At 53.0% G+C, this 26,059-nt stretch overlaps 1 protein-coding gene across 4 annotated transcripts; it reads right to left on the bottom strand.

Annotated features, from left to right (window-relative positions):
- Positions 1-1,551: 1,551 nt before the first annotated feature.
- PCDH1 (protocadherin 1) lies at positions 1,552-26,053 on the bottom strand. Of its 4 annotated transcripts, none has more exons than XM_023515705.1 (6): positions 25,947-26,053; positions 16,164-17,026; positions 11,642-13,117; positions 10,922-11,083; positions 5,278-5,497; positions 1,552-2,883 (listed from the first exon to the last, which is right to left on the bottom strand). In XM_023515705.1, the coding sequence occupies exons 1-6, from the start codon at positions 25,984-25,986 to the stop codon at positions 2,489-2,491; spliced, it is 3,156 nt and encodes a 1,051-aa protein (XP_023371473.1). In that variant the 5' UTR covers positions 25,987-26,053; the 3' UTR covers positions 1,552-2,488. The 4 variants fall into 4 exon arrangements, with proteins under 4 accessions (XP_023371473.1, XP_003782145.1, XP_023371469.1 ...); XM_023515704.1 differs by adding an exon at positions 4,345-4,383 and having other exon boundaries at positions 2,805-2,883; positions 10,922-13,117; XM_003782097.2 differs by having other exon boundaries at positions 10,922-13,117.
- Positions 26,054-26,059: the final 6 nt, after the last annotated feature.

Genomic DNA, 26,059 nt, shown 5'->3' with positions numbered 1-26,059 from the left:
ACAGCGACACAAGGCATTGGGGAGGGGCTTTACAGACCTAGGACCAACAGGGATAGTCCCCAGTGCTGTCACCATCCCCTGCCCACCTTTGGTTTCACCTCTCCAGTGCCCAGGTGGTGACAGACTCAGTGCCCTGACCCCAACCAGGGGGTGAGGGGTCTGTCTTTGTTTGTGGGAAGGGCTTCTGCTCTGTGCTTCTCAGCCCTCCCAACCATCTGGGCCACCCCCTTCCTTCTGGCTTCTCCAATGTGCAAAATGCTCCTCTGCCCTTCCACTCAGTGCTCAGGGGTTTCCAAGACCAGGGCAGGGTACCCAGGCCATCAGGGGCTTTTGGCAGGAGTCTGTTGACCCCAGGAATGCCACCTGTCTGGACCACCTTCTCCACCAAGCAAACGAGCCTCATACAATCTTCTTACCTGAATCCTGACCTCTAGGATCCAGGACTCAGGTCAGTCCTTGAGGGCACTGCCCCTCCAGCTGGGCACCCAATGCTACCAACTCCACCACTATTGCACCTGCCCCGTTTGTGCAGGGGAAGGGGGCTGTCTCTTTAATAAGCCCCCAGCCCAATTCCTGGGCCTCCCCCAGGGAAAGGAGCCTTTGGCCAAACCCTAGACCTGGCTGCTGCCACCCAGCCCACTTTACCCCTGCCCTCCACAGAAGGGCTATATGGGGGTCACCAGACAAACAATGCTCTCCTTCCCAGCACTGTTACCCCAAGACACAGTAGGGGTACGGGACAGAGAATAGGGTGATTCTTCAGCCCCCTGGCTTTTCTGGGGTGGGGGTGGAATCTCTGGGGTCACAGGAGACAAAACCCCAGTGGCACAGCTCCCAAAGGCACCAGACAACCCAGCAGCCTGTACCTGCCTCTCCCACACTTGGGCCACCCCCTCAAGCTTGGACTAAGCAAGGGCCATACCCTGAGTCTCCAGCCACCCAGCCTGAGCCCCTGGGGAGCTGGAGAGGTACGGGCCAAGGCAGTGGGGGTTTCTGGAAGGAAGAGGGGCTGAGGCTTTGAGATGGCCACAGTGGGAAATGGGGGCTCTACAGGATGCCCCTCACACCTTGGCCCCCTGAGGTGAAGAAAAGAACTCCACCTCATCATGGCTGACTGGGCTTCTTTGCCCCCTAATCTCCCCAGCCCCTCCCCCATGGGACCCCGACCCTGGCAAAGGGAAGCCCAACTGGAAGAAGGGGGCCTGGAGCCCGGGGTGCCCTGAGGCAGCCCTTCCCACCCCCTGAGATCAAGGCAATGGTGGTTTTACAGGCTGACGGGTCAGTCATGGCAGGGGCTGGGGGTTGGGGGGCAAGGTGTGGGCAGGGCGCAGGCCCCCCATATTGGGGGGGAGCAACCAGCCAGCCCCTGAGCAAACCTTCCTGCTCCCAACTCACCCAACCAGGCCAGAGGCACAGTCATCCCACCCCTGTCCAGCTGCCCCCCACAGCCTCAGGGCCCCTGTGTGATGCTCATCTGGGTGTGGGAGGCCAGCCTGAGCGGGGACCCCCCCCCAGGGCACAGCGCAACAGTTCCAAAAAAATAGAGATTTGTATTTTTAAAAAAAATTAAATAAAAGCCCAGCTCTGCTGATAGGCGAATGTTACCCCCATCCCAACCCCCACCCACCCACTGTTTCCCTGGCCTGTACCCCCATCCCACCACGGCCCCAGGGGTATTTACAACATGGAACAATAGAGGCCTGGGTTGGGGGCACTGCGGCAGGGAGGAGGGGGCACAGGGCAGGTCCCCCCCAAGAGGGGTCCCCCAAGACAACACAACATCAACGAGAAAAGTTGCAAATCAGGCAGAAATGGGGACATCATTCCAAGGTCCTTATATACAGACACTGCATGACCAGCAGAGAAGGGGGGGCCCAGATGGGACCAGGCATGGGCACATAGCAGGCAGGTGGGCAAGCCCAGGAGCAATATGGGAAGGCGAGGCCTCCACTCCACTCCCACCCCCATCCCCACCCCACCTTTGGTAACAAAAGCCCTTCAGGAAGCCCCTGATGGTCAAGAGTTTCCTCTGGGAGTTCCCAGGGAGAGAGGCTTCCCAGTTTAGCCCTGCTTCAGGGCTAAAATTGGGCATGCTATCCCCGCCCTGGTCGGCCATGCGGGAAACAATGGGTTAAAAATGTGCTGCCCACCCTTGACTCCACCATCTGCCCAAATTGATAGGGTGTTCCCTGGAAGTTGAGGGAAGGGAGCCCAGTCACTGTAGAGGAGCCCTCCTGGGCATCTGTTGGGGGAGCCCCATAAAGGGGAAGAAGGAGCTCCTGGGGACTAGGGGATGGAAATGAGGGGCGAGGACCTGGACCCTGCATGAAGGAAGGGCCAGCGTGGTCATGAGGCCAGTACTCCTCTCCACTTGGGGCCCTGGCCAGGAAGTCCACGCTGGAGGGGTTGAGAGTGGGGGCCCTGGAATGGACCCATGTGGGAGCTGGCCGGCAGCTGGGGATGGGGTGGCCGCCAGCCAGGAGGGGGCTCACAGGTAGATCTCACGCTTGGCCGTCTGGGCAGATGCCGGTGTGGCTGCGGGTGGGAAGTCCGAGGTCTGGGTCAGGGGGATTTCCTCCAAGGTGGCCGAGTCCTTGCAGGAATCATGGCTACTGTGGGAGAAGGCACTGTAGGAGGGCAGGAGGCGCACGGGGGCCGTTTTGGTGTTCCGGTCTTCCGGGGGGCTGGGGCTGCCGGCGCCCGCAGGCTCCTGCCCTCCTCGGTCCTGGTAAGGCACGAAGGTGGAGAGTTTGAGGGCGCTGTTCTTGGTCCGGCGGCTCGGAGATGACTGGCCAGGCATCCAGCATGTGTCGGAGTGGCCAAACTCGCTGCACTCCCGGGTACATGTGCCTGTCATGGCGACATCAGGCAAAGGGCGAAGGTCTGCAGGAGAGAGCAGGAAGGCCAGTTGTTAGGCATGCAGCCTGGCAAGCTCTGCTCCATGGCCTCCCACTGGCATCTACACCCTGCCTCAGAACAGGGGTACATGCTCCTCCCTGCTCACTGAACTCAAGGGCACACATACCCTCAAACAGATACACACCCTCCCACCATCCACCCGCCAGCCCACCATGCACACTCTTTCTCACACATACACACATAAATCTTTTTCTTTGAGACAGTCTCACTATGTTGCCCCCAGTAGAGTGCTGTGGTGGTAGCTTACAGCAACCTCAAACTCGAGCTTAAGTGATTCTCTTGCCTCAGCCTCCCAAGTAGCTGGGACAACAGACGCCCACCACAATGCCCGGCTATTTTTAGAGATGGGGTCTCACTGTGGCTCAGGCTGGTCTCGAACCTGTGAGCTCAGGCAATCCACCCGACTCAGCCTCCAAGAATGCCAGGATTATAGGCATGAGCCACCGCACCCATCCACACACACATAAATCTATCCTTAAATAGACACATTCCTTCTATCCTCACCCACCCTCTGGTGCTCTCCTCACACACCCACCAAATCTGCCCTCAGACAAGTGCACAAACACATACTCATTTACACACTCCATCTTCTATCTCCAGATAGCCTTAAACATGCAAATCTACCCTCAGGTAGGGCGCAGGAAACCATCTTCATTTAAAGACACAATCAAAATCTCTGTCTCTCTCTCTCACACACACACACCACAGAGCGGACACACGAATCTACTACACTGAGTACCTCTGTCCTTAGAGATGGGTACATACCCTTCTTATGAAACCCTTCAAGCCTCACATGCTCCCAGTTGTCCTAGAACCCCCACCCTACCCCAGCATAGCAAGGCCTTGCTTTACAGCCGTGGAGAACAGATGAACTTCTATGTGAGGTATTCACATAGAAGCACACACTCACACCCACAAGCACGCTCATGCAGCCCCTCCCCATCTAACTGTAGCCCCTACATCAGCCACCACCCTTGGCCTTGCCCCGACTCCCTGCCCAGAGCACCCACGGGAATAGGAGTTGGCCGCCTGACATCAGCAGTAGCCGGTGTGGTTGCTGGGCAGCAGAGATCTCCATAGGAACAGCTGGGCCATGAGCACTTCCTGTCACAGCTGCCCTGTCCCGCCGCCTTCACTCAGGGACAGCACCAGGCAGTGACCCCCCTTGGGGGGGATGTGACTGAGCAACACTCCCTCGGTCAGGAGCTCCCCTGGCACTACCCACCCTGGCTTAGTCTCCTGCCAATGCAAGGTGAGGAGGGGGATAGCTCTGTTGTTAATCTTCAAAGTGTCAAAGCTCTTCAGCTCAGGGCAGAGTTGGGGGGGCCCAATGAGACAGGGAGCAGAGCATGGATACTGAGTGGGCGGGGCTGGGTGCTGGGCCGAGTCCCACAGACCCCAGACCCCAGAGCAGCTCCCACATACCTGGCACTCTGCCTCAGGGCCTGCTCCGGCCAGCTGGCTCTGCGCGGGCACAAAAAGGACGAGACGGGCATGAGATCACGCATGGAGGGGACAGGGTAGGGACAGAGGACACTCTGAGACCTAGGGCCAGGGAGGTTAGACAAAGGCCCTGTGACTGAGGGCTAGGAAGAGGAACTTTCCATCTTTTGCGGGGAAAGGCTTTGGATTGAGAGCATGAGACCCAGGGATAGCTCCAAGTTAGAGCCTTTCCATCCCTAAGGCTAGTTCATTCACTCCATGCACAGCACACGTACTGCACACACACATTCTGACGGCACACCTCACTATCCATTCCCATGCCAACCTCAACTCCCAGACCTCCCTTTGCCATCACCCTCCAAACCTCACCCCCTTGCCAGACCTCCCACTGCTCTTCCTCAGCCACACCTTCTCCCACCCCTCTCCCCAGGGGACCATCATACCATTCTCTGAGCTCCCTACAGAATCCAGGGCCCACTCTTCTATTCTCAAGGGTCTTCCACCCTGTTAGAAGACACCATCTGCCTTCCTGAGGTTTTGTCACCGTTTTCTGAGGCTTCCGGCATAGTTCTCAGGGTCAGTATAAATGTAGTGCTGAATGCAACAACTTTGACATCAGAGAAACCTGGTTTTGACTCCCTCCCAGGTCTGTCACTTCCTAGATGTGTGACTTTGGGCTAGTAACTTAACCTCTCTGAGCTTCAGTTTCCTCCATTAAAGTGGGCACAAGAAAGCTCTCAGATCGGAGAGTGGTTGTGAGGATAAAACATAAACCTGAAAGCACTTAGCATGGTGACTGCTACTGAATACACAAGAACTCAATAAATGAAGTATTTTTTAAGGTGTCATCACTATTCCCAATTCCCAGGCTTCTCTTCATTCCCAGGGTTCCCTGACTATGCTGCCACTCCTCACCATTCTCGGGATGCTCCATTTCTCCTATGCTGCCGTCGGGGGTAGTGCGCTCATAGTGATCCTCAGGCAAGGCTAGGGGACCCAGTCGAGGCCCCGAGGATGACTTGCTGGATGGTGTCTCAGACTCCTCCAGGCCACTGTCATAGTAACTGTGCTGAGATGGGTCCTGCAGCTCCTGGGCCTGGCTGGTGGCCGAGAAGGTGACACGGCGGTGAGGTAACTGCAGGGAGAGAGAGGGTCACTGCTGGCAAGCCAGCCTGCCCCACATAACCCACCACCATACCAGGCCCTAGCCCCAGCCAAGCCTCCCCCAGGCCTCCACAGCAATTGAGAAAAGTCCCAGCCCCCAGCACAGCACAATCCCAGTCCTAGAAAGCACAGGCCCCAATGAAGGACTGCTCCTTAATTGTAGGGCAGCTTCCAATACAACCAAGTCCACCCACCGAAAGTCCCAACACAGCGTAGGCCCCCATGTTATTAGCTCCCAAGCTACCACAATAATCCTAATCTAATACAACCACTTGTTAGAGCATAGCCTTTCTAGGTCTAACCCAGCTTCCCAACCTGGCACAGCCTCTTTTTAATTTTAGAGCAGCCCCTAATACAGTATAGCACCCAACACCAGAATAGCACAATACCAGCCAACTCTCCTAATTCCAGCATAGCCTTTAAACACCAGCATAGTCTCCAATTTCTGGAACAGCTTCCTAAAAGCACTACAGACTTCTAACTCACAAACAGCTTGCCAGTACCCAGACAGTCCCCTCCTTTCCAAGCAGCACCCTCCAAATTCTAGGTCCTCACCTGTCTCCCTGCTCTGTGACTTTCCACTGCCTCCATCCAACGTGGAGCCAACCTCTTCCTTACCCTCCGTTCCTCATCCCTCATCTGTCATGCAGTAGGCAGCCTCAGGACTCCCTGCCAAGGCTCCTCCCACCTGGAAGCCCACATCCCCACTTCATCTCTCTGCAGAGAGGCCTGGGTATGAAAAAAGGAGGGAGAGGCGGGGCAGGAGATAATAAACCAGGACACCTGGGGAGGGGGTAGCAGAACAATGGAAGCTCCCCAGTCCTCCAGATCAGGAAACAGAAAGTTACCTGTAGAGGGGAGGGTCCTCCTAGGAACCTGTGCATGGGGGGGAGGGCACAGCATCCATCAGAGATTATGAGGGCTAGCCTCAAATAGAGACTCCTTCTAGGAAATAGGAAAGAGCTTCTGGGAGGGGCGCTGGCTTGGTATAGCCAGACTTGGAAGCTTAAACTGAGGACTGAGGGTCAGGGGAGTGGAATGGTGACAGGCTGCTCTCAGCCAGCAGCCCCATCTGCCTGCCATAGGTTAATGATCAGCCCAGGAACCTGGCAACCTCAGCTTGGCACTTGGCACAACCAACCAGCCACCCAAACACCCACCTGGGACTGCCACTAGTTTTCTTGCCAACCAGAAATTAGGAGTTGTGGAGGGCGCAGACCCAGGGCCCCTGGAGGCCAGGGTGAAAGCAGCCAAAGCTCAGGGCTCTTGCTGATGAGTCTCCAAGCTCCTTCCAAGTCTCCAAGACTTTGGCAATACTTTGTCTTTATTCTCTCACCCAGGTCTGCAGACTCACCCTCCTGAAAGCCCTACACAATCTCCATCCCACTCAAGGCAGCTGGGATGGAGGTGGCTATCAGGACAAGGAGTTTTGGAGCTGTCAGGAAGGCAACACAGAACTGCCTCCCCATTTTGGCTCTCATCTCATCTTCAGGAATAGGCATAGGATCCATGTTGTGATCCAAAACACTAAAGGGTCTGGGGTGATGACTAATAGGATCCCCAAAACTGACCTGGACATTTGGGGCTGGGAGTTTATAAAGAAGCACATTCCACCCAGTGTTGCAGTGAACAAGGCTCCAGGAGGGGTCCAGGAGGCACAGGGCAGCATGGCTGTCACTGCTGGCCAAGAACTGGCACCTGGTAATTGAGGGCTTCAGTCCTGCCTACTAAGCAAGTCACTTGGTTTCTTTTCCCAGAATTCTCTTCTGTAAAAAGGAGGATTGGGCTATACCCAATGCTTAATGTTCCCTCTAATTCTGTCACTATCAAATCTTAAAAGCCGGGGCAGTGCCTGTGGCTCAAGGAAGAGGGTGCTGGCCCCATATACCCATATACCGGAGGTGGCGGGTTCAAACCCAGCCCCGGCCAAAAATTGCAAAATAAAAAAAAAAAAAAAATCTTAAAAGCCCACATCCAATATCTCTTCCAAACTCTAGTCCTATAGTTCTAGACACTTTGCTGTTTATTTCCAATTGGCTATCCCTACTGGCCCTTCAGATTCAATATGTACGAAACCAAACTCCTTTTTTTAAATTAGCTTCTACATGGGCAATGATCTCATCGCTATTCCATCATCCAGGCTCTCAATCTACCTGGGAATCCTGGAAGCTCTCCTCTGATTCCCCATCTGTACCCCATATCCAATTATCCCTTGAATCCTGGGGTCCTTTCTCCCTAAACTTAGCTAAATCAATCTAATCTTCCATCATGATGCACACTGTCACCATCTTACTCTGAACCTTAGAGGTTTAATCCTGTACTTCCTTTAAAGTCTACCATACATTCCAGTGAACTTTTTACAACTCAGTGTATTTAAAAAGCTTATGAGCTTTTGAGGACTCCCATTTCTTCTTGAGGAACCTTTAAAGGCAAGGCATCCTTTTCTTTCTTTCTTTTTTTTTTTAAGGACACAGTCTCACTTTGTGGCCCCCAGTAGAGTGCCATGGTGTCACAGCTCACAGCAACCTCTAGCTCTTGGGCTTAGGTGATTCTCTTGCCTCAGCTTCCCAAGTAGCTGGGACTACAGGCACCCACCACAATGCCTGGCTTTTTTGTTGCAGTTTGCCTGGGGCCGGGTTCGAACTCGCCACCCTCAGTATATGGGGCCTGTGCCCTACTCACTGAGCCACAGGGGCCACCCAAAGGCATCCATTTCTTTACAACCTGCAGTTCTTACCAATCTCATCTCAGTGTTCTCTCATACCCTCCACTCCAGCCAGAATATTCCCCCTTCCTGCTTCCTCACAGCCTCCAACTTTGTCATGGTCACTCATCTCAGGAGTTTGTTCAAGGTAACGCCTGGCAGGGGGACTCTCCTGTCCAAATCCTGCACAACTTTGACAAGCTGGCTCAAATTTCACCTTCGCCTCCCAGAAGCCTATTTCCATGTGCTTTCCACGTGCACATGGAAAGCCTATTTCCATGTGCAAGTCCCCGTTCCTCAAGGAAGGGAGGAGCCATGTGGTCAAATAAATTCAGAAACTTCAAAGTTAAATAAAACTTAACAGGTTCCCCCATTCTTGCAGGGCTTTGCCGAGCCTTTAATGTGATAGTGAATGTCCTACTACCAAAACAAACTTAACCATGAAACACCTCTTTTTATAGCATAATGGGCAAGGGCAGACATTGGAAGTGATATTTCCTATGCTTTGTGTTGAATCTGGCTTCATCACTCACTAGTTTTCATTTCTATAAAATGAGTATTAAGATAACTATATCACAAAGAGTTATGAGCATTAAGCAAACTAATTCACATAAGGTGTTCAGTATGGTACCCTGCACCTAGTAAGGTCTCAAGAAAATAGAAGTGAGCAATAGCAGAAATGGTTTCATGGAACAAGTTGGAAAATGCTTTACTATAGCACTTACTCGTCAACAGTTAAAGACTCTCAACTGCATCATTTCATTCCCATGTATAAGTATGGCCTTTTTTTTTTTTAAAGCAGAGTCTAGTATGCTATGACCTAGCTATGCTATGACTAGCTATCACTAGTATGCTAACTTGACCTAGTGTATTGATGACAACCCATGGTATGGTTTGGTTGTGTCTGAATGTTGGGAGGTATTTAATAAGGCTCCATGACTGGGTTGGGTTGGATTAGAGCTGAGAAAGGGACAATCCCTCAAACTCTGGCAAAGAAAATGAAATAAAGGCACTAGAGAAAGAGAAAGCAGTGGCAGCAAGGGCAGAAAGGGAAGAGAAAGTCAGTTGTTGGTTCCCCTACAGATGCTGGATTTGTCCAGGAGACATGAGATGTGACTAGCTGTCACTCCTCCAAGGACTCCAGGAGTTTTCACTCTGAGAGCACCTCCAGGGCATAGGGGAGTTTGTGGATGGAATCAGAGGAGAGAGCTGACGCCTTGGACCTCCTGGGAGTGTCTCAAGCCTTTCAGTCACCATGGAGATAGGTTGCCTCTGGCCTCAGAGACTCCCCCAGGATCTGAGGCCCCTTGCCCACACTTTAGCCTTCCTCCCCCTCAGGTACAATCAGAGACAGGGCAGACCCATGAGAGCAGGAAGTGAGAGATGAAGAGAGAGAGAGAGAGAGTGAGAGCCCCTAGCTCAGGGTGGCCAAAGCAAAGGGCTGAAGGTGTGGAGGGAGGTGGCAACACAGGCAGAAGTAGGAAGCTTCCATCCATGAGCAGGGAGCCAGCCCTAAGAGTGGGGTGCACAGCAGGTCAATGCCAAGAACTTGGGAATTCCCTCACCTTCCTTGGACTCCAATCCCTGCAGCTCAGGCTGGTAATCATGGTGGGAAGACACAGGGCAGGGCTGGTTAATTGCTAGCTGTTGGGTGGTGTCTGGGATAAGAAGGCTGGGGAAGGAACTTGAAGGAAGATCTTGCCCTGAGGGAAGGTGGCCAGTATAATCAAGAGGTTCTCTGCCTTCACTGAGGTAGACCCGGTGAAAACCCACCAGGTGCTCTGGTCTGAGGTCTATTAGAGTTGACTCCATTAAGGCCTCATAAGAATGGGGTGAGGGGAGATATTGCTAGACACTTCCACTTGAAGGCTGGCCAGAAGGGCACTTTCCCAGACATGGACAGGGACATAGGGCGGATGGGGAGATGTAAGTTAAGACAGGTGTGGGATAGAATAGGCAAGTCTAGGATGTGGCAAGGGGCCGGGGGAAGAGAAGGGAAAATCAAGGTAGGACCTGAAACAAAGGACTGCTTCCAGTCTCTCTCACTTCTTCTCTCAGTTCCCAGAAAATAAGAAACCAAAACTCCAAAAATAGAGAACTTTATTGTTGGGACAAGTATTGGGGCTGAGAAGTGCAGGTGGGGCCCAGTTCCAGGAGCCTGGTGGTGAGGAAGATGTTAATACACATATACATGGGGGGCACAAATGAAGAGTCCCCTCTCGCTGGCAGATTCCCCACCCAGTTAGCCACCAGGACCCCAGGTCTCCTGTTCCTCCTAGAAAAGCACCAATGGCTGGTCTCAGATAGAGACCTAGATTTGGGATAGATTCCTTCTCCACTTCCCTCCCTTTATCTGCTCACCTGCTCATTAGTCCCCACCCACAAAGACCAAACAACTGGTGCAGTGTCCAGGGATTTAACAAGGCACAGGCCTCTCCCCTATGGGGAGAGGGCAGGGAGGAGACCACAGAGCACACCCTCCCTCCCTTAATTTTCCCTCAGTCTAATCCCCAAGTCTGGGAAAGGCAGCAAGATCATTACCAGCATACCCGTCTCCACGGATGCACCTCCTACTGCTGGCTTGGACTGGCTCCCTCACCTGCTCCCTCACTCCCACACCTCGGTCCAAATGGCCCCACGGTAGGGGTAGGATGGGGGCCGGGGTGTGCTGAGCCGAAAGGGCTGGCCTACCTGCTTGCTGGGATATTTGGGGGGGTTGGTGCGGTAGCTGTAGTCAGAGTACTGCTCAGAGCCCGTGGACGTGGTGTCCCCGGTGCCCACGAATGTGTTTGCAGGTGGCAGGTCCTGTACCACCTGGTGCTTCTTGGAGGCCGAGGGTGACTGGGGCTGCAGCTGGATGGAAGGCAGTGGGGAGTTAGAGCGGTAGTGACGGCCCAGGTCAGGGCTGCCTGGTGGGTAGTTGAGGGGCAAGTGGATTCGGGGACTGTCTCCAGGGGCATCACTCATTAAGTTGAATTTGAGGGACTTCTGTAGCCCGGCCTCATCCTCATCCTCCACTGGCTTCACAGGTTTCGGGGACTTGCTCTTCTTGCCCTTGCTTTTGTTTCCCTTGGAGGCTTTGCCGCTGGGCTTGGGGGCGTACAGGTCCTTGGTCTCCTTCTTACCAGCCTGGTAGCCACTCTTGGCTTCTCGCTGCCGGCAGTAGCGCACAAGCACTGCCAGGGCAATGAGCAAGGCCACGGCTACCACACCAGCTACTACACCAAAGAGAATGTTGCCACGCTGCTTAGAGCGTTCATATTCCGGGTCCCCAGCAATGTCAATATCCAGTGGTGTGTCCAGGCTGTGGCCCAGTAGCGTCTCCAGCAGTGTGCGGTTGGCCAGGGTTTCATTAACATAAAGGTGGACCAAGGCTGTGCCATAGCGTGGGGGTTTGCCACGGTCACTGACCTTCACCACTAGGCGATGTAACCCATGGTGGCGCCGCTCAATCTCTTTCTCCAGGGTGATGGCACCTGAATGTGACCCAATCTGGAAGAGTCCATAAGGGTTGCCACCAGCGATGCTATAGGTCAATTCAGCATTGACGCCAGAGTCAATGTCCTCAGCTGTCACCTGGCTGACTGTCTCACCAAGACGTGTCTGGGGGGTCAGCAGCCTGTGGGAGGTATTAGAGGGGGCAGTGATAAAAGGTGCATTGTCATTCTCATCCAGTACATTGATGGTGACACCAACGTAAGCTGAGCGAGGTGGGATGCCACCATCTACTGCCTTCAGCTGGAAGGTGTAAGTGCTTTGTTGCTCTCGATCAAAGCTCAGGCTTGAGAGGATGGTGCCTGTGCCATTCTGGATAACAAAGTCACCATTATCCTGTTCCACAGAGAGCTGTACCCGGGCATTCTCCCCCTTGTCTCCATCAATGACGGTCACCATGCCCACTGGACTCAGTGCTGGCATGTTCTCCATCACTGAGAAGTTATAGCCACTCAGCATAAATTTAGGATCATTGTCATTGCAGTCCAGCACATTGACAAGGACAGTGGCTGTGCCCTGGAGGCTAGGGCTGCCCCGGTCAGCTGCCACCACCTTCAACTCATAGCTGTCCCGCTGTTCTCTGTCCAGGGATGTCTTCACCCGAATCTCTCCAGTCTCAGGTGAGATGGTGAAGAGGCCCTTGGCAGCTGGCTCAGGCTCCAGAGAGTAAACCAGCTCAGCATTAGAGCCAGAGTCAGCATCACTGGCAGTGACCTCCGCAACTACTTCACCAGGCTTGTTGTTTTCTGGGAAGGCCACCTCAGTGATGCTCTGAGTGAAGACAGGTGCATTGTCATTGACATCCACCACCTGCACCTTGAGGGAGTTGGTGCTGGAGAGTGGGGGGTTGCCAGAGTCCACAGCCACAATCTCGATGGTGTAGTCTTTGACCTTCTCATAGTCAAGTGGGGTGGTGGTCTGTAGGAAATACTTCTTCTTGCTGTCACTGCCTGTCTCACTGGCCTGGCGTAGCTGGAAGGGCACATCACCTGCCACCACACAGGTGACTGCTGCATTTTCTCCCTCATCTCGATCAGACACCTGCACCAAGGCCACAGCTGTCTCCTCTGCCACATCCTCTGAGATGTTAGCCATCCCATCTTGATGGGTCACCAGCCCTATGCCTCGGATCTCAATGGTGGGGGCATTGTCATTCATGTCCTTCACAGTCACAACCACCTGAGCACGGGCACTCTTGGGGTTGGCACCTCGGTCCTTGGCAAGCACCGAAAAGCGCAGGGTGCTTAGATCCTCACGGTCCACAGGGCCCTGGACAGTGATAAGTCCAGTGTTCCTGTCCAATCGCAGAAGACGCCTCACAACTTCAGGTGCCTGGTGGAATGTGTAGTCGATCTCTGCATTGGCACCTTGGTCCGAGTCATTGGCCTTCACCTATAGGGAGAAGACAAAAACAAGAAGAACAGAGGTGGGTTAGACCAAGGATAGCAAATCAAGGGGCACATGTACTGCAATATTTTTTTCCGGACAAGCATAGCAGACAGGACTAATCCAACATGAAACCCTTCTCAAAAGCTGAACAAGTACTGCTCTTTCCCAATTCTAACACTCTGGCAGACGTTACTAACCTATTTTCCTGAATAGCCAGATGCAGGCTACAAATCTACTGGAGATGGGACAGGGCAGAATTAAATCTTATACATTCCTGTATAAGTGCACACAAATGTGGGCAGGATGAGGATCCAACTAGCACCTAGGGAGGCCCTTCCATCCAGCTGAACTTGCCTCCAACACTTCTAAAGAGATGGAACAGCGTGAGAAGCAGAGACAGTGTGAGGGATATATGTATTGTACAATATGTATGCACGCACATTGTAAGCGTATCATTATGTGAGACTGTATGATTACGTGACAAAGTATATGTGTTTGTGCATGCATGTTTGTGTATGCATGAGTAAAGACTCACTGCCCACCAGAGGCCACAGGTGAGGGGATTTCTTCTGAAAGCAGCCAGGTAGGGATGTGGGTCAGATAGAGCCCGCCAAGCCAGACCCAGCCACTGCTCTGTCAAACCGGGGAAACCTGTTTCAGTAGCTCCTTCTCCTCCTGGCTGGCGCTGGCAAGACACCAATATGAGGAGAGGCACCAATGTGAGGAATCCGGCCTGAGCCTGCGGCCAGGAGGGAGGGGTTGGTGCAGGCCACAGAGCCTGCTGGTAGCAGGCTGGGCTCCCAGCACCAAACAATGAACTGTCTGTCCCTTTGCAGTGGGCACGCCCTCCCACGCCAACTCCAACGCGCAGTCAGCCTGACTCTGTACAAACACGGGTGGTAATGGGGCAAAAGGAACCAGGTAGGAATGGCCATGAGGTACCACCAGGCAGGGAGAAACGTGAGCACTGGAGCTGGGTCCCAGCCAGACTGAATGTGATGACCATTGGAGGAGAGAGAAGAACAGGCAGCGTCACTGGGAAGCTAAACAGAGGAGTCCCAGGTTCAAATCTCAGTTCTGTGGCTTCCCAAGTAACTATTTGACTGACCTTGGGCCAATTATTTAACCTCCCCAAGCCTATGTCTACAAATATATAAAATGGAGATTAAAAACAGAACATTTTCATAGTCTGCTGATGAGGATTAAATGGGATAATACAGGAAAAAATTTCTAACACTGCCTGGCACATGCAAAGCTCTCCTTATAACATTTATTTTGTCCATCTACCCATCTATCCTCCTAGCTGCCCATCTCTGAAAAAAATCAGTGCTAACATGATACTGGGTACTTGTACCTAGTGGGCCCTCAAGCCACTGCTAGTCCGCTCTCCTTCTCCTTGGACAGGGGAACTCCAACTATACCTGCCAGGGCTTTTTCTACAGACAAGATTTCTGGGTGGGGGTACCCTAACTACCTTGGTCTCTGCTCATATCTGGCAGTTCTAAGCCCTAACAGTTTTCTCCTTCCTTGACCCCAGTCTGTCACCAGCTTTAAGATGAGGATCCCCACTATCTCCCCGTCTCTAGATTGGCCACCCAACTTCTTATCTCTCCCTTGTCAGCTTACCTCCCTTTGTCTTTGTTTATGACTCTTGGCTTCTATCTGTCCCCCTCCCATTCCTGCTCAGTTCCGATCCTGCCTCTTTCCCACAGCCTGTTCTTTCCCATCCCCTCTTTTCAGCCTCGTCAACCTCTCAGCCTACTCTCTGCCCTACTCTCCAGCTTTCCCCTCACTAGGGGGTGGAATAGCTATTATATACATAGGCTCTGAAGCCAGGCTATTGGATGCAGCAAAAGTGGGCTCTGAAGCCAACAACTGGGTGATATCAGACATGTTTCCTAATCTCTATGTGCTCAGTTTCCCATCTGTAAACTGGGGATAATGCTTACCTTGTTCTGTAAGAATTAAATGTTGTAATACACATACTGCATTTAGAACAGTGCCTGGTACCTAGGCTATTATTATTTGCCATCTCCGACTGTCTGTCTCCCTCTTCATTCTCAGTTTATCTTTTCCAGATTCCAGTCCACTAGCTGAAAATATCAGCTAAGATAAAGGCTGAAACTCCCACCCCTCCCCACTTTTGGCTTGAGGACCTAGATGAAGGGTTTCCCAAGGGTTTTCCCAGGATGGGTAACGGTGTCCAGGGCAGGCTGAGCCCTCCTTAACTCCCTCCCATCAAAGAGACAGGCAGCTCAGCCCATGGGGAAGGAGAAAGGAGCTGGGACTGGCTGGAGGCCAGGGCTGAGATGACAGTGGGAGATACGCCTACCTGTCTGCAGGGACGCTTTCTTTGCTCCTTCCCAGGCCCCAGCCCCCCCAAGCTGTCCAGCCCCCAGGCAGTTCCCATGGAGAGGGGTGTTGAGAACTTCAACAGAGGCAACTGACCCCGCCCCCCTCCCCGTGCCAAATATCCCACATTCATGGGTGCTGCATACCTAGGGTTGGACGAAGGTGTACAGACACCCCAGTATGGTTGTCTGAGGATCTCAGAGGACTCACCTGGCTAAAATGATCTCATTTGACTTTGCCAGTGAGGAGCAAAGTGAGGCTATGTCTTCCAGCTTCAGGAAAACCTCAACTGGCTAAAGGGAGACTGCCCCTGGTTGGGAAGATATTATCTCAGAAGAGATTCTACCTGGATAAAAGGTGATTGCTTTGTTCCAACTTAGCTCACCTGGCTGGGGAATAAGGATCTCATTTGACTAGGGAAAGAGTTCCACTTCTTAGAGGTTTTCCCAGCTTAGAGGATGGGGGGATTACTGTTCATCTCATCTTAGTTACTGTCATCTTAGTAGCTTGATAAAGGAAAATAATATCTCCTGTCGGAGTAGAGAAGGGGGGTTTTGTGGAAAGGTTTCTCCTGGCTGGGGCTGGGGAGAAGGGGTCTTTACCCCTAAGTTTTCCCCCAAGTAAAGGAAATACTCATCTAGTTGGGGTGGGCTCCTATTTCTAAAGGTTGGTCTAAAAGATGCAGAGGAACGCTCACCTGGATAACTGAGTGGCCTATGGGGCTATTCTCAGAGAGTTCAGCCTCATAGGAAGGTCGCTCAAACTTGGGGGCGTTGTCATTGGTGTCGAGCACGGTGACACGTAGCAGGGCACTGCTGGCACGTGGGGGGCTGCCACCATCCTGTACCTTGATGGTGAGATCATAGGAATCCCAGCGCTCACGGTCCAGGTTGCCCATCACAATGAGCTGTGGCTGCTTTTCCTCCTGGTCCTCTGCCACCTGCAGCCCAAATAGCTCCTGGGCCTCAGGCCCAGCCTGCAGCTCATAGGATGCCACACCGTTGGGGCCAGCATCACGGTCTGAAGCCAATGGGATGGGGAAGAGTGAGCCGATGTTGGTGTTCTCAGGGATGGCCAGAGTGATGACTGGTGAGGCGAAGTTGGGCGTGTTGTCGTTGATGTCCTGTACTTCTATCTGGCCCTCTAGCAGCCGGGGACTGCCATTCTGCACTAGGTCTGTGATAGACACCTCGAACTCCAGAATGCAGGGCTCACCAGGGAGCTGGTTCTGGCATTCACGGAGGCCTTCACGGTCGATAGAGGTCTCAGTGGTGAAAATGTCACCTGTCTTGCCATCCACTCGAAGGTATGGGGCACCTACCTCTAGTTTGTACAGGTGGCCCACATCTGGAAAACCATAGTCAGCCGCAAGGCTCCCAATGAGGGTGTTGGGTGGCTGTTCTTCTGGCACCTTGTACACAACCCGTGTGGCGTGGCTTGGGGATGGAGCCAGCAGGAGCAGCAGTGCCAGCAGCAAGGGGGGCAGCAGCAAATGCTGTCCCCCAGGACCTGGGCTGGGCCTCAGGGGCCCCATCCTGGCAGGCCCCAGAATCAGGAGGGCTGCAAGGGGAAGAGGCAAAATAGAGGCTATCAGATGGGAAGAGGAACCCGGCCCTGGGGAGTGCCCAGTGCCAGCCCTCTCCCACTTACACGCTATTCTCTCACAAGGAGAGTAAGTCCTAACACAGAACCCTGCTTCTAGAGCCCAGAGCCCAGAACTCTTGAGTCTCACCCGTGGCTGGGTGTAGCAGCTGTGTCTGCCCCAGCTGGAGGAGCCGGTAAGCGGCCTGGCAAGTCTAGGGCAGCTCCCGCCCATGGAACGCCCTCACCCACCTGACGCTCCTGGCCCTGGCCGGCCCGCCCGCTGCCCTTCATTCTTTTCCTTTCTGCTCTCTGCTTTGTGCTTTGCTCAACACCTCCTTCTCACCAGCATCCTGCCTTAGTCACCCATGGTAATTACCCTGATACTGAGATAGGGAGAGAGAGCAAGTGCAAGGGTGAGGCCTCAAGCACCCCCCCACTTTGAAGCACCCCTCCCCACACACATGGTAAAAAAGAGACACAGGTACCTTCCTACATGCCCCAGACCCTGGGATCATTACTGCACTCATTTCTCTCTATTCTCAGATGCCAAGCCAGTTTATGCGTACAAGGTATGACGTCTCAATTCCCTTTATTCTGACACCAATCACCCCAGAATCTAATATTTACCAGTCTCATAAAAGGCCAGATGGGGTTGGGCAAGGCTTATGAAAATGGTTGGGGTTGAGGAATAGGTGTTAACCCTCTTGACTTCCCCTCAATGGACATGCCCCAGAGCGAGTGCATGTGTACATACACACACATACATACACACACACACACACACACACACACTCCAATAGTTCCTAAGGCTTCTTTCCCCTCCCTCATGTTCCCACAGGCAGGTATGTGGAGAAGTGAGCAGAGGTCAAGATTGGGGTCAGAACTGTGGTCAGGGCTGACTAGCCCTGGAATTGGCAATTGGGAGCTGCCTTCGCCTGTTCTTACCAACTGGGAGCCCAGCAGGTCTAACTGGGACTGAGCCGCCGATGACACCACCAGCCTTTCCCTTCCTACTGTCCCCTCACCCCCGGTCTGGATGCACATCTGGCTCCTATATGATTTCTGTCCCCACATATGTGTTATCCAACCCCTACTTCACACCCAGCTCTCTCTCCCTCTTACCAGTTCAGCCCTACCTCACATTTGTCTCTCCTTGCCCACACCAAATCTTTCTAGTTAGAGCTTTGCATGCCCTGGCCAATTACAAGCTATACCCCATCACCATAAGAACCCACTTTTTCCATCCATCTCCCCTGGATCCCAGTCACATCTGTCAGCTACTCTTCCAATCTTTTTTTTTTGTTTGTTTGAGACAGAGCCTCAAGCTGTCCCCCTGGGTAGAGTGTCGTGGCATAGCTCACAGCAACCTCCAACTCCTGGGCTCAAGCGAGTCTCCTGCTTCTGCCTCCCAAGTTGCTGGGACCACAGGCGCCCGCCACAACACCTGGCTATTTTTTTTTTTTTTTTGGTTGCAGCCATCATTGTTGTTTGGTGGGCCCGGGCTGGATTCGAACCCGCCACCTTAGGTGTATGTGGCTGGCGCCTTAGCCACTTGAGCCACAGGCGCTGAGCCTACTCTTCCAATCTTGACTGCACCCCTCTCCAATAAAACCATGGCCAGCCCCTCCTCTAATTATACCCAAAATCTCTAGCCCAGCATTTTCTGCAGAGGGCTCTGGATCAGTCTCCTTTCCCCACTTAGTGCACCTGGAATACCCACCCCAGGTCCTACCACCAACTACATCCATTCCTCTAAGGCAGGCTCTGGCCCCTAGGAAGCCTTTCTGGGCCTCTCCAACCAACAGTGACCCCTCCTTCCTCCAACTCACAGCCACTTATTGTCTGCTCCAATCCCGAGGCAATGAATCACTGGGCTACCCGGGACACCACCCGCCTGTGTTGTTCAACTTTGGTATTGCGCACCTATTTCTGTGTTCTCTGTCTCTCCAGGCAGATGACAGGCATCCTGAAGGAAGGGGTAAGTCTCTGAACATTCACTCACCCTCTGGTCCTCACTCATGCACCTTCCCAAAGCTGGGCACACTGCAGGTGCTCACTTACACATTGAACAAATGTTTAGTGGGCACTTGCATGCCAGGCTCTCTCCTGGGCATTGAGACACAACAATAAACAAGGGTGGCCCAATCTGCCATGATGGGGACTATTGGTTAATTGTAATGACTATTTGTTAATTTGGGGGGGTCACTGCTCTGTACCCATTTGGCAAATGTAAGGCAGCAGGATGAAGAAGAGTGTGGGCTATAGAATCAGTCTAAGGCAAACCCTAGTTGGCACTTCTGGCTACATGACTTAGAGCAAATGATTTAAAGCCTCAGTTCTTTCATCTGTACAATGGGAATAATACTACCTATTTCCTAGGGGGTTGGAGATAGATAATACAGGCTAAATGCCTAGTACAATATGAGTATTTAACAAATGAATGATCTCTCAAAACACTTTAGCACAATCATTGTTATGAAACTCTTCAGAATATTTGTTGTCTGTCTTTCTTACAAAACTGTGAACAGAATAGGAGAGCTTCTACTTTGTTCATTCCTATGTCCTCAGGGTCAAACCCAGGACTTGGCACACAGTAGGTACTCAAAAAGTAGGTCTTCACAGACACTACTTTAGTTCCCTGTGCTTAGCCCATCCTGGGAGTTGCTATGTGGTCATTGCTTGTTGACTTGCTTACTTGCCATTTCCCTATTCCACTCAGAACTTGCTAGGGCAAAATTTACACTTTCTCTGTTTCAGGTGCTTAGGAGACTCTCAGCAAATGCCCACTGACTGCACGCATTCCTCACACAAGCCAAACACTTCACCTCCTCTGTGTAGCCTTCCCTGAGCACAGCCCCCTCCCTGGTCACTCCTAGGCACTAATGTGTGCCAGGCAGTTATCAGATTAGTATGCATGTTTGCTCCCAGCTGCAATCTTAATCTATCTGACGTTCCATCTAGATCCACCCTCCAGCCACCTGCCCTCTACCTTCATGGACCTGGAACAGGGCTCACCTTACTGCTTCAAACCCCAATCTAAACACATCCCCAGAGGACTGTCAACAACTTCATTCCCTTTTCTGCCACTACCTTCCTCCACACAGACAACATGGGATCATTGTTTTAATGATCCCAATTCTCTGCACAAGTCTTGGCAGTTTAGAGGTTATATGGGAAGTCAACTGAGATCACCCTAAACTAGGGTGACCAGATTTTAACATCGGTAAAGCGGGACAACATGGCCAGGGGGTGGGGCAGGTGCAGGGCCTGACAACAATGCAAACTTTGATAAGCAGTTCTTGATAATCACTTCTCAACAATTATTTGTTATTATTACAGTTTAACATTATAAAATTAACAAAAATAATATAAAACTCATATTCTGGTGAAATAGCCACAAGGCAGCCAAAAACCATATATTCCCTTCCTATTCTTCCACCCGTTCCTGCATTCTTTCCAAAAGTTGGGACTTTTAAAAAACACTGCGGGACTCAGGACAAATAGTTCAAAAGCGGGACTGTCCCGCCAAAAGCGGGACGTCTGGTCACCCTACCCTAAACCTGACTAAGAGGAGAAATAAGGAAATCAATGCCTCTTTTCTCTCCATATCAAGGATATTTCACCTTTTGGGGGTCATCCTTTTAAGAATTTTATGAAACCATGGTACAGATTTTTCTAAGAAAAATGATTGCTCACAAATTTTGGCTACAAATTCAGAGATCCATGGACTGGCAGAGCCAGGGTGACCTCTTTGTGGCTGCTCCCAGAGCTACAGATCAACCTCCTACCTAGGGCTTCCTTCCCCTGAGGCTCTAACCTTTCAAACTTCCTGGTCAGCACAACCTCCACATGCTTGTTGAGACTATCCCACTACACACACAAACAGACATATACTATCTCTCAGTCTCAGAAGATGCCCTACCCTCAGCCAGCATGAGTTAGGGAAAAGACTGTAGTATCTAACTTCAGAAATTAGAAGTTAGTAATATCCACAGAGTAATATCCACTTATGGGATGGTGAAGGGAGGTGTTCCTAGGAGGAGTAAGAGGAAAATGAGGTTAGAAGAAAGATTATCGGCTCGGCGCCTATAGCTCAACCGGCTAAGGCGCCAGCCACGTACACCTAAGGTGGCGGGTTCGAATCCCCAGCCTGGACCCGCCAAACAACAATGACGGCTGCAACCAAAAAATATCCGGGCATTGTGGTGGGTGCCTGTGGTCCCAGCTACTTGGGAGGCGGAGGCAGGAGACTCGCTTGAACCCAGGAGTTGGAGGTTGCTGTGAGCTGTAATGCCACGGCACTCTACCCAGGGGGACAGCTTGAGGCTCTGTCTCAAAAAAAAAAAAAAAAGAAGAAAGATTATCCCGAGTGGGGGCAAGAGTGGAAGAGGGTTTAAGCCCTCAAGACATTTGGAGAGTTTCTTCAAAATGAGGATTATCTGGCCCTACCCAAAGGAATTTTGATTCAGGAGGTGGGACCTAGAGAAACCCCCAGGCAATTGTGCTGGAAGGGTCTACACCACCTGGGGACAACTGCTAGGTCTACAGAGTTAAGAAAGAGCCTGAGGTCCTGCAAACTCTATTATCATCACCTTTGTCATCATTACTATCATGCTCTCAGCAAATACTAGGACTTTACTAAGTACTAAGTGTTTTACACATATATCTCATTTAATCATCTAACCTTCCGAAATGGGTACTACTTATTATTACACCCCTCCCTATATTACAGATGATCAATCAAACTGGGGTTCAGCAGGAATAAATTAATTATCTTAAGTCACAGAAATAGCGTGAGGAAGAGCCAGGATTTATGAAATAAGAATGCCTCTTTGCATCCCAGAGTCTAGGGAAAAGGCTGGATGGGGGAAGGGAATAGAAATCCCTGGGGCTGGAAAATGATGTCTCTTATGTTACCCACCTCCTCTCTATATCCCCATTCCTCGGCTGCCAACCCTGACAAGAAGGGAAAGAAGGAGCCTAGGGTTCAAGCACTAAACAAGCCTAGGCTTCTCCAGCTACCACTGCTCACCCAGAGGTCTGTAGAGATTTGGGCAAGAGCAGCTCATCACTACTCCTGCTCCCATTAGCTCTGAACTTTGTCCCTAGCAGTTGGGTACTGGGAGTCATTAGTCTCAGCCGGCAGCCTTTGAAGCACTGAAAGCATTTAGCACCTTATCTGCCCTTCCCCAGGCCCTGGCTGCCATCCTAGGCAAGGGTGCCCCACCTCCACCCAGTGACATGGGCACCCTGAGAAATCAGAGCCTCAGCAAGGAGAGGTACAGGGACCTATCTCCCTTAGGCTAGAGGAGCAAGAGAGTCATGGGGGGTGTAGGAGTGAGGGATGAGGGAGCAGAGTCCAAGAAAAGCCAAGGGAAACACAATCTGTGTCAACATCCAGGAAGAGATGAAGACAGAGGTGAGAGTTCACCTGGAACCTTCATTTCCAGTCCACTTCAGGGACCAAGGTCCACTTCATGCTGAAAGCTGTGACCAGAGAAAAAACACACAGAGGCAGTCACCACTGTCCCAATGACCAGGTCGACTCTGACTACCCCCCCCCCCCCGCCCCATCCCAGCACTATTATACAACAGCCACTGCTGCAGGCACAAAACACCAAGGGACAAAGGGAGTGTCTGGGAGAGGAAAGCAAGCAAGTGGGTCTGTGTGGGGTGGAGCTGTACAGAAGCTTCCCACAGTGAGCAGGTGCACACACCTCATCTCCTGGCCTCTTCCACAACCCTCTATTAGCCTTACAGGGCTTCTGAGCATCTGCATTCTTGAGTCAGACTGTTGAGGTTCTAATCCTCATTCTGCCATTTCCTTACCTGTGTGACCACCACCAATGTATTTACTTTTCTGAACCTGTTGCCACGCTGCGAAATGAAAATAACGAATCCTGCCTCTTGAAATTATTTGGGAGGATTAAATGAGATCGGCTACATATAAGGTCTACTATATCATAAAGGATAGGTTTTTGTTTTTTTTTTTTTAAAGTCTTCCCATCACCAAATAGAACATTTTATTTCCAGCATTGGGCACTTAGTAGGTGCTGCTTGATTCAATGAATAAATGAACTGATCCCTTGCTAGCTGGCAAGTCCTGTGATGACAAAGATAGTATGTATCTTACTACTGCATCCTTACCACCCACCACAGGCCCTGGCAGATATCTCATGGTAGGGGCAGCCCTCACCCTTTATCAGAAGGGTCTCCACCTTCCCCACCTTGATTCCCATTTACTCCTCCCCCACCATTCAAGGCCTCCTTCTGTCCTTTCTAGCCCATTCTTCCCAACAATTAGCTGGGTAACTCTTATCTGACTCCCCTGCGGAGAAGAAGCCACAGCAGCAGCCCCTGCTAGGATGCCTGACCAGCAAGACACCCCTTTCCAGCTGAAGTCCCACCTGGAATTGGGGATTAGAGGTGGGTAGGGGAAGGGGGAAAACTAAACACAGTCAGAACTAAATCCAGACCTACTCCCCTACTACAGTGCCTCTGGCCATCTCTGGAGACCCTTTTCTCAGCCCTCTCCCCTTGATTCCACCTCATGCCGTAGTTATAATTAACAGGTTTCCACGCTCCCCCAGGCAGGCCCCGAGGTCAAGAAAGTAACACCTATCCACTCCCACACACAGCCAGATCTCCCGATGTCACAAATACCTTCTGGGGAGCCCCTTTCAGGCAGCTCCCGAGGGTTGACCCAGAGCAGGTGCTGGAAAGCTCCCTGCCTCTTCCCGCAGGAAGTCATGGACTCTGCCAGCCGAGCAGCCCCGGTCGGCACCGCCTTGGTCAGTGGGCACACACCCAGCAAGCGGAGCGTCTCCTCCCAGAGGACGCGGAGTAGTGTGGGCAAGGGGCTGGGGGTGAGGGCAGTGAGGCGACCTCCACTGCTCCCAGGCTCGGGCGGCCCCGCCCCCACCCCCACCCCGACGGCGCCTGGCCTCCAGGAGCCCCAAGCAGGGCAAGGGCGCGGTGGGGACAGAACGTGCTTCGGCCAGAGGGCCACTCGCGCCCCTCACCCCCAGGCCGCCGCGGGGAATCCCTCCACCTCTACATCTCCGGCCACCGCCTGGGGTCCCCCGCAAGCCCGCGCCGCCGCGAGCCGCGCAGCGGGCGCCGGGAAGGAGTGGGGAGGGAGCCGGAGCCGGCGCCGGAATCACAAAGCCGCGAGCCAGGCCAGGCGGAGACATTCTCATAAAACCGACCTTCCCGTTGCAGGGGAAGGGGGTTTTGCCCCGCGCTCACTCCTCCAAGGCCTCAGCGCCGCCCCCAATCTTTCCAGTCAAAAGGAATAATCGCCTTCCAGGAAACTGAGACTATAAGTCTGTGCTACCGAGGGGAGCTGGGGGTAGAGGTGCGAGATCATCTAGTCTACCAATTTTGCTCCAGTGCATGCTGCGATCTCCCTTCTGGCCCCAGGGTTTTGCCTGAGAACACAACTGGCCAGCAGCGGGGATCGGCGGAGGGGGCGCCCAGGTGTGAGACGGACCCAGGTGTGCGCGACCCAGGTGTTCTGAGGACCCAGGTGGTGGGGAGAACTCAACTAAATGGCCCGAAGAGGGTCACAGTCACCGCCCCAGGCTTACAACCTCTGCAAAGCAATCTAGGGCCCGGGAGCCCTGGGGCGGCGGAATGGCTGGGCCATTCAGGTCCAGCTAGTTCCCAGAATACCGGCCGGTCCGGCCCGGGTGTGGGGGTTGGGGAGGTGCAGGCTGGGAAGCCGGTCAGCCAGCCCTAGGGCTCCCGCTGTTTAGATATTTACAATAACAATGTCGTGATTTAGGTGAAGGGGCTTTGGGGGCTCGGCGGCGTCTCCAGAAAGAATCTGGGTTCTTAAGGAGAGGAACAGAGTGTATTTGTGTGTATGCGCTGCAAAGTGTAATGTGACACTGTTGGTGTAAGGTGTGTGTGTGTGTGACATTCAGTGTTAAGATGTGTGAAGCAGTGGATTGTGTTTGTGACCGTGAGGCGCTGCTGTAGGTGCCACTTAGTATTGGTGTGTGCCGTCAAGGCGTGTGCTGAGACCTGGGTTGTGTGTTTGTGTGGGTGCAGTCGAGGAGTGCAAGGAAACCTGTGCTGTGTACCTGTGTTCTGCCCAAGGAGTGGGTAACGTAATTTATTTTAGGGTGTGTTCCTTAAAGGAATATGTGCGGGGTGGGGGGTCATGTCTGAGTGTTCATCTAGCGAACTGTGGTCATGACACTCGTACTTTGGTGCATGAGATTGTGTTCGTGCATCCATGTCTAGAGTATCGCAGCTGGTTGTGTGTCTGTGCCGCTGATCGTACAGACGTTGAAGTGGATTCTGAGCTGGTGACTGTGCCCCAGTGGGCGCTGGTGTGCCGGAGGTATGTCTGTGTGCACATATGTATGGATGTATATATACGTGTATATATGTCCATGTTCTGGGCCCCTGGGTGTCCGCGGGGAGCTGGAAGCGCCTGAGTGAGCCAACCCAGTCGTCCAACAAGTGTGTGTGCGTGTGTGTGTGTGTGTTGTGGCTAAAGGTTCTTGCTTGCACCGTCCTCGGGGAGCCCCCCCCCAACCAAACTGGGTGTTGCGCGCTTCCCCAAAACCATCCTGCAAGCCACGCGCTCCGAGAGTCTCATCTCCGGCGTTCCAAACGCCCCCGGGTGCGGGACGCGGGGACCGGGGTCCTGCTCAGTACCCCCTCCCCTCTCTCGACTTCTCGCCGCGGACCTTGGAGGCCAGGGCTCCCCGGCCGCAGCCCCCGACTTCGTGCTCCCAGCCGCCCCCATTTGAGCCCTGGCGCGCTGAGCACTGGCTGGGGCCTCGCGGCCCGGCTCGGCTGAGCGCCCCTCCCTCAGCTCCCTCCGGCCATGGCCGCTTCGGGCCCCGAGCCGCTGCTTCCTCCACCGTCGCTGGATTCTTACCCGCTTTGGGGCAGCGCCGGCTGCCGGCCCGGTTGTCCATTAGCCGCCGCCGGCCCCGGCCCGGGCTGCGGCTCGGCACGGCTGGGGCTGGCGCTGCGGTTCGGGCTCCGGCT

This window comes from Otolemur garnettii, unplaced genomic scaffold, assembly GCF_000181295.1.
Source record: "Otolemur garnettii isolate 467f Iridium unplaced genomic scaffold, OtoGar3 scaffold00003, whole genome shotgun sequence".
NCBI classification, from domain to species: domain Eukaryota; kingdom Metazoa; phylum Chordata; class Mammalia; order Primates; family Galagidae; genus Otolemur; species Otolemur garnettii.
Note: the sequence above shows the minus strand (reverse complement) of the source record. Positions and strands in the feature narration are given on the sequence as shown.